The 8,723-nt window shown below is 41.4% G+C and overlaps 1 protein-coding gene and 1 long non-coding RNA gene across 3 annotated transcripts in view; one reads left to right on the forward strand and one right to left on the reverse strand.

Annotated features, from left to right (window-relative positions):
- The window catches only part of snx21 (sorting nexin family member 21), a 51,536-nt gene that overhangs the window by 6,593 nt on the left and 36,220 nt on the right, over positions 1–8,723 (forward strand). The window contains exon 6 of one of the 2 annotated variants that reach the window (XM_084367684.1): positions 733–4,932. The exons of the other annotated variant lie outside the window; for it this stretch is intronic. Coding sequence (XP_084223810.1) covers positions 733–1,246 — 514 coding nt within the window. The 3' untranslated portion in view covers positions 1,247–4,932. Of the gene's footprint in view, positions 1–732; positions 4,933–8,723 lie in introns of those variants that run through there. 2 annotated transcript variants of the gene reach the window in all.
- LOC311265134 lies at positions 6,744–7,562 on the reverse strand. Its single transcript, XR_014623542.1, has 2 exons — positions 7,253–7,562; positions 6,744–7,176 (listed from the first exon to the last, which is right to left on the reverse strand). It is a non-coding gene; the product is annotated as an uncharacterized lncRNA (long non-coding RNA).

The following is an 8,723-nucleotide window of genomic DNA, read 5'->3' on the forward strand; positions in this document are numbered from 1 at the left end:
AAACTCCACCAGTAGTAGTTAGTTACTAGTCACCATGTTGGATTCAGAGTCTGATAATCAACAAACAGAATATGATGTATTGTTGTAGATTAAGATGAGACATTCACAAGCAGCTCTGCAGTTTATGTATTTACAGTTATATAATATATATGAATCTGAATTGGGCCATTTTGCATAATGAGTACTTTTGGTACTTGATAATATTTGCCTGCAGGTATTTTACTTGTAACTAGTATTTATTGATAGTTTTTATAGTATTATTTTTGCACAGTAGTATTACTACTTTTACTTAAAGGGTAATGCCACCAATTTTCCACATTAAAGTGTGTTCACAGGTCTTGGGCAGTACTAATGCATCTGTGAACAAAGTAGTATGAAACCTTCTGTGGCTCCAGAGGAAGCTGCATGTAATCTGATCAATTGGCTGGCTGAGTTGCATTGTGGGTAATGTAGGCAGCAGAATTACAGATGACATGCAGCCTCCTGTACATTGTGAGTCAGAGCGAGGACAACGGAAAGAGCTGCTTTGTTTGAACTTCAGTTAAAAGTCATTAATAGTTGAGCTGTCGACTTGTAGCTTCAGCTGGAAAATAACTTCTTAAAGAAAAGTAATGTTGCTCGTCAGGTTTGTTTCCTTTCTTCTGTCCTTCTGTTTCCATCTCTGTGAGTATTTTTGATGAATAAATAAATGAGACAGACTTTATAGTTTTGAGTTTGTCTTGTGTCGTTGAGGGTGGGACGTTACCAGGAGGCCTTGGGTCCGCTGCTCAACGCCAAGAGACTGCAACACAAACTGGGCTGGGCAAGTTACTATGACAACCAGGCTCAGGCTCCACCCCCGACCTCCTCCCATTGGTTCTTCACCCTGGTGGGGCTGTCGAGCTGTTTCCAGGAAGTGGACCAGCTGGAGGAGGCCCGGGATCACTGTGACCACGCCCTCCGTGTTCTGACGCCCGCCGAGACTGAGACTCACACAGAGGACAGGCCCCTCCCACTCACAGACAAGCCCCACCCACAGACTGACCAGCATGACTCATCACAGCAGCGTATAGACAGGCCACACCCCCTCCTGTTGCCGTTGTTACGGGCGGTGGTACGGCTGTCGTGGCAGACAGGAAGAGACAAGCGCCGGTGGGAGGAGCTTCTGCAGCACCTGGAGGAGCAGTGGGCGGGGCTAGACAATCAGCCAACCATCAAAGAGTTTCTGGTCAAACACAACCTGGAGGAGAGCGAGGGGGGGGGCTAGCTCAACACACACACACACACACACACACACACACACACACTGCAGAGTACAATCACTACGCTATAAGACGAGTGCTGCGGCCGCTGAGCAGAGGAAACACCTGAGAGTTTAAGTCTTAATATTAAGAATAAATAGTTTTTATTTTTATGCGTCATGTGAAAATCATATTTGTCAATACATGTAAATGTTGTTTCTCATAACACTTGCAAAAACACACAATATGAAGAAAAAGTTGAAATGAAAGTAGTTTGGAGAAAGAAGTCGTTAAAGTCTCATATTGTAGTTTTCGTAACAAGCATGCAACGTCCTGTTACACTTTCAAAATAAAGGCACCAAAACTACTCGGTCAGGTTGAGATAAAGATCATGGTTTGGCTTAAAATAACTAAATCCTTTAAACTAGAGTTGGACCGATACTGGATTTTTAGGGCTGTATTGATATATCAGCAGAATATAAATGTTTATCAACACAAAGTGGCAGCGACGCAGTTTAACAATCAGCCTGTCAGATACGAGATCAGCAGTGAAACGATGAACATCACTGTTGAATTTAACAACTACAAATTACACCGAGCATCTTTTTCTGCATCAACACATACAACAACACTAGTAAATCTGTGCCAGGCCGAGTGATTCGGTCAGTTTCATGCATTACATCAGAAAAATTCATATTTAAAAAATATAGTTGTAATAAAAAGTAACAGTTCTCACATGTGACTATTTCTCATCATATTTTGACTTTTCCTCAAATTTAAAACTTCTCTTATCAGAATATTGCATCTTCTTCAGAGTCTCAGTGGCCGTAAAACTCGTCATGAACCTTTGCATCACTCGTCTGCTCAGTCACAGTCCTGAAGCCTTAAAGCAGATCAGAGATCAGCGATCACGCTCTGATGTTTCAGATCAGAAGGTTTCTACTACAGAGTGTGAGTTGCTCTGACTTCACTGTGATCCTACCAGAATAATCAATGTTGTGTTCAATCGATCAGCTGCTTCTCTCGCTGATCAGTTGAACTACGCAGAGTTTGAAGATGGCTTTGCATCTTGTGAATCCTCAGAAGGAAACCAAGATGCACTCCGTCTCTGTTTAGCACTTTTCTGTGAAATCTTAAATAACTTTTAACAGACTATTATTATTATTATTATTATCGGGATTATTTACAGGATTTACTTTGAGATTAAGATTCCAGTTTAGATTTGAGGAAGAAATGTATTTATTGCACTTTTTAAATCTGGAACAGCATCTTGGTTCTTCTCACCTGCAGTGACAGTTTGAGCTGAAGCTTCGTGTCCGGTGCAGTTTGTGATGTGAACAGTTAAAGAGGCGTTAAATCACCGTTCGACCTTTTATCAGCACGAGACATTAAAGCACTTATAGAGCGTTTCTCCTGTCGCACACGTCAGCTGACTCACATCAGCTGCACAGATTTCTATCTAAACATTTAAGTCTTTACTTCAGCCATCAGATACGCTCATGTAAAAATCTGCTGCTCCTCAGTGCTGAAGACGTGTTTCTGCGTGTGGTTTGGAGACCTGCAGTGGATGACCAGATAAGGGATTAATATAGATGTGAGGACTTGATTTACGCGAGCAGGAAGAGTGTAATTTTTAATCTGATAGGTTGAAAGTTTTCTGTCTGTTTGGAGGAAATGATCCGATGTGAAGAGTTAAGGACGAGGTTTTTAACGCTGCTATGAAACAAGCGATTAATAAGGGACGAGACGAAACACGCGGGAAAATCATAAAGCATTAAATGTGACGGGTGGATTGAATGAGCATTAACATGATAGACTATGCACATGTACAGATACAGATGATTCACATCATGGAGTCGGTGTCGTCTCCTCACTGACGTCGACTACACAAGTGCAACAGTATGCACAGTTACAAGTAGTACTCAGATATATTTACTGCGATGCCTTCTTCAGAGCAGCTCTCTGTTGCTGCTTCTTCTTCTCTGCATCCTGACAAAAGATTTTATTCTGTTTACAAAAAGTATCATCAGTATTTTTATTTCTTACTTGACCCCGTGGGGGATCCATACAGAACCAACAGGTCCTGAAATGTTCAGAACATTGTGACTGTTAGTGATTTCTGACGTTGTATTTTTCCTGACACCTAAAAACACATCACACAGCTCGTTACAGGACACAAATCCAAACTGTCTCTTCTAACAGCACGACTGTCGCCTCCGTTACTGCAGGCTATATTTTAATTAGGTGGATTTTTGAAGGCTGACACCAAAATTGAACTTTTAGAGCCAGTAAAAAAAAAAGGTTCAACGGGCTTCATGCAAGAAAACTTTAAAAGACCGAAGGATCGAAAGTCCACTTGCTGAACCATTTGAGATCCGATCTCTGGGAATGTAAATGACATGTTTGGGCTTTCTTAACCTGCCAATGTTAGCAGCAGCTGTTTGTGTTTCTGTTTCAACTTCACCAGACTCCCTTAACAAATGATGTGATTTTAAGAGTTGAGTGAGGAGAACTGCGTCGCACCTGCCAACATTTAGCAGCTGTTTGAACACACTGTTTACACTGATTTCACCATTTACACTCAATTTATGAGAGAAGAAACATTTTATTGATCTAAACATGTCACATTTTACAAACACACTAAACAGTAACCAGTATAGGCTACTTCTTTGTCCCCAGACTCCCTTAACAAATGTGTCAGTTTAGTGAGTTGTTGAGTTGGAGACACTTTATAAACTGTGTGAAACTCTGTCTCTGACTGATTCTGACTTATTTGTTCCTTCTTGTAAATTCAGCAAATGTTCTACATGAACTTCTTTCTGTCTTTGAGTAGAAACATGGAGTCTGTTTGTCTCAGTGATGGACGGGTTTGTTTCATACAGAGCAGGAAGTGACATCACACCACAGGTGGTCACTCAGCACAGATGTTCATACAGTCTCTCTGATTCAACACTTCAACTGCACAAACTTCATGAATCATCAAGTCAGAGCCTGTTTGTAAAGTTTGATTATTAACATAATCGTCGCTCCAGTTTGCAGCATGGAGCTCAGTGATTGGCTCTGTTGGTTTTGAGTTTCAGTGACAGATCTGAGAGATGAAAGAATAAAATCTAAATTTAAATGAAACTCCTCCTGATAAGGGAAACAAAATATTAATATTACATAATGTTTAATTTGTTATTTATTTTATTTTAGTTGCTGTTTAAACTCTGCAGTGTTTCTCGCATGAAGCTCAATATCGACCCCAAAAACAATCATCCTGCTGGTTTGGACGCAGTCGAGAAACAACACGTATTGAAATGGATTTAATGTGTTTAACTGAAGGTTTCATGGTCACTTCAGAAATGTGAATCAGGGTGTGAAGGTGTTAGAAAAGGCAGTTTGAGGTTCATCACATTGGAGACACATCTGAATATTTCTGAATTACAAACATTTTACCCTTTTTATAAAAATCATTTACCAAAATTCAGCAGTTCGGATTAAAGATGTGTTGCAGCATCAGAATCTTACGTTTTGATACGTGATGGTTTTTCTATTTTTTGAATGTGTTTGTTGTGTTTCTGTGTTCGGCCGCGTTTCCACAAACAAACATCTGGAGCTGAGCGTCCTGTTCAGCAGCTCTCAGTGGAGACGCAGCCTGCAGCACTGCTTCATAGAGCTACATACAAGTATATTTTCAAGTATATTTTATGGAATAAATTTGTTACAAGTACGTTTTTTCTCTCTCATTATTTCTTTGAGCTGTACCAGGCAGCTGAGCTGGAGGCCTGTAGCTCCGTGTTGTCAGCTGTGGAGATGTTGGATGATGTTTTGTTTTTTCTCTGTTGATGCAGCGAGGCTAGCAGTTTCCCCCTGCTTACAGTCTTTATGCTAAGCTAGGCTAATCACATAATGCAGCTCAACTGAGACTCTAAGAAGGTTGAAAAAGTCTCAAATTATCTTAATATCTCCTCTGGAAATGATGGTTTTGCAAATAAGGCCGAGTCAGGAGAGTTCAGACGTTTGTTTGATATCTTCATTCTGAGCTGGAAGTTTTTTTGTTTAATTGAGATCAGAATGTGTTTGTTTGCTGTTCTTCTCCTGGTTTATACAACTTCTCTCGCCTTCACTCACATTACAGATGATCTCTCCTCCTGTCACCTGATTAATTTAAGGATGTTTCCTGTTCGTGTCTCCGGCCTGTTCGGGTTTACTTTTTAGGAAAAGTCATAACTCCAGCAGCCGTCTCACAACTGAAACCTTGTTACCTTGAACACAACTACAGATTTCTCTGGTTGTTGGAAACATTTTGGATAATGTAAGAACACAACCCAAAAAACACACAAAGGTCTTTTTGTTTTTTAGCCATTTTAATGTGTAAACATTACGTATTATATATTTAAATACGGCAACTTCCGAATGAGGACACACTCAGAGTGCTGTGTTGTCTCAGCGGACATGTTCAGAAGGTGAATCACAGGTTTTTGTACATTAAGACTTCAGCCATCATTCATGTAGTCATTTACACCTGTGACATGTTCACACACAGGGAACAAAACGCGTCAGCAGCGACTAAACTCATCTCTGATCGTTCACAGCAAAGTGTTTTAATTCTTGTCCCTTTGACTTCTGTACCTGGGATATTCTCTTCTCTCGGTTTCGATTTTCTATACTGATGATTCAGCGAGGAGACTTTCACAAACATGAGAAAGGAACACGAACCAGACCTTTTGCCTCAGACGCCCAGAATAACTCCTCCAACCTCACAGCTCTATTTTTATTTATTATCCCTTCAGAGCGGTGACATAACGTCTTTTTCCTGCGGGTGGAAGGTGCCGGGGCGGCTTCGTAGGACAGAAGATGATGTGACTGCAACTTAAGGATGATAAAGATTAAAGTTGTTTAAGTCACCTAAGCTCAGTGACTTCAGTCCTGTGAGGAAGTCTAATTAAGCCAAACGTGTGTGGAGGTGTCGGCCTGTAAGAAACACTGCAGGCACATTTTATATCTGTCACAACACTTATTCCAAAAACACTGGGACGCCGCGTGAACTGAAAACAGTACAAATACAATATATGTACATTTTTACCTCATCTTTGTTGATGTTGTTTGTTCATTTATGTAAAGGAACTCTTGTAAAATCTCAACATTTATGTTGTGAATTAGCGATTAGCAGCTCCTATTGGCAGTTTACTTAAAAAACGGATATTTCTCAGGCAATAAAAGCAGCGTCTCCTTTGAGGATTTCTAAGCAGATTCATGGAGTCATCGTTCAGGACAAGTCTCGTAGTCCGCAGAACATTTCTGGAGCTTCACAGTAAATCAGAGTTAACACCTGAAGCAGCTGGAGATGATTTAAACATCACGTCTCCGTACAGCTCGTCTGCTGTGATCTCAGTCTGCAGGAGAGAAGACATCACACTGATCTGAATTTGATGTTTTCCTGTTTCATCTTTCTGTTTTAAAACAAGTCTCCAGCTACTTCAGTTGCTGTGAAGCTCCAGAAATGTTTTGTGGACTGTGGAAAACAGCACACACAATATATTTAATGTCTGACCTCATCAGCTTCATTGATTTGATGGCAGCGGTACGTTACAAACCAGTTGGGACAGCAGCAACAAAAGACTGGGAAAGATGTGGAACAATCCAAAAACACCTGATTGGATTTCCACAGGTGTAAACAGGTTCATTGGTAACAGGTGATAGTAGCATGACTGAAGCTTCACATGACTGTATGAAGGAGATAAAGCTGTTGTGAGATGATTGCGTTCTTTTCCATGTTTCTGTCACAGCTGCAGTTTTCTTTCCTTTAATGATCCTGGAGGTTTTTTGGTTTCCGGTGGTTGTAGTTCAACGTAACGACCAGCAGAGGCCGCCCTGCTTCGCCTCATGTTGGAGTGATGACGCAGTTAACTGTCAGATTCCTCAGGTCAGATGCAGAAGAACAACAGGAGGCTCTGTGGAGTCCAGTGTGTTACTGAAGCATCACGACAGATTGTAAGATTTGTTCTTTGAAGCGTCCACACTGACTTCAGATCAGTCTGGAGACTCACCTGCTCTCACAGTCGGCCCAGGTGCTGTAATGTTGCTGCTGCTGCTGCTGCTGCTGCTGCTGCTGCTGACGAGTGTCCCACCGTCCTCCACAAAACATCACCATGGTGACGAGGCCAGGAGCTGAGAGATCAGCTGCCGTAGAAACACCAGTTGCTATAGTAACGGTCACGGAGCAGGACTGAAGAGCCATCATGGCTGTCAGTGGGGAACGCTGTCAGTCAGTGTTCAGTTTACGATGGAGCGATGACGGATCAGGAGATGAATCCAAACCAGAATTTAATCTGTTACACGTCTTAAACTCTGATCCAAACTGAAGGAGCTGACCCGTTAACCTCTGATCGTCTGTGCACAGGAACGACTTCGTGTCTGACAGAGATGCAAACAATCCTCTTATTGTTTCTACATCGTTTGAAGTCGGTCTTTAAAGAGTGAAGGTGTGATGCAGGTGCAGGTCGATCACGTTCAGCCGTCAGTGTCCCAGAATAATCCACAGGACCATCGTTAGTGTGACGTGGTGACGGCTTCACAGCAGACATTTTGATTTGTGAGAAAAGGAGAAGCTCAGTTTGTGTAACACTGACTGTAATATATCTGCAGTACTTCATAACAGCTCAGTATTGTGCAACATCACCTGCAGTTATTATTCTGTTGTCTCAACATATGAATTATTGTCAGTATTACTCTATAGAACGGAGTAGGGATGACGTGTTTTTGTAGGCTAACTGAAGTTAGCATCGCTCCGGTTCCCTCGAGAAAAACATTTTGAATTATTGCAGAAAATAATCTCAAATTTTTGTCACATTTAACTAAAAACACTTTCAACAGACTTGCAGACTTTGAGACGAGGGAACAGGAAGTGCTAACACGCTAACTGATTTCTGGGTTTGAGGTTACAGACTATACGTCCGTATATTATTGTCACTATAGTTACAGTGTCGTATGAAGCATATGTCTGTATGTATTTCTATTTAAATACTTTTTGAAATCATTCCTCAACACTGTGACATTTCTGTTCCAGAAGGAGCTTCTGTAATCGAACACAGTTTCCCCTCAGGGATAATTAAGTCTGTCTGGTTCTGATTCTGATCAACGTGTAGATTCAGGTCTGAAACTGAGCCGTGACCGCAGGTGTAGCTGTAATTTAAACTAAATTTCCTCAAAATCAGGAAAATAAAACATGATTGATCTCCATTCACTCCCTTTAAGTTGATATGAGTTCATTGGTTGATGGAGGTGATTCTCCAGTCGGTGCCGTTAAACCACCGAAGAAGAAGAGGAGATGACTTTAAGTCCGTCCTGCAGCTGCCCAGTCACACATTTCTGTTTCTGTTGCATGCATGAATGTGAGGAAGGTTACAGTCTCGTCGTCGCTCCACACACATCTCATGTTTCCTCCTCTGGAAGTGACGAGTGACGTTGAAGTCACACATTCATGGACGTCATCATTCATTCAGTCTGTGTCCTTTTTTT

This window comes from Pagrus pagrus (assembly GCF_965226575.1).
Source record: "Pagrus pagrus genome assembly, chromosome: 11".
Lineage (NCBI taxonomy): Eukaryota > Metazoa > Chordata > Actinopteri > Spariformes > Sparidae > Pagrus > Pagrus pagrus.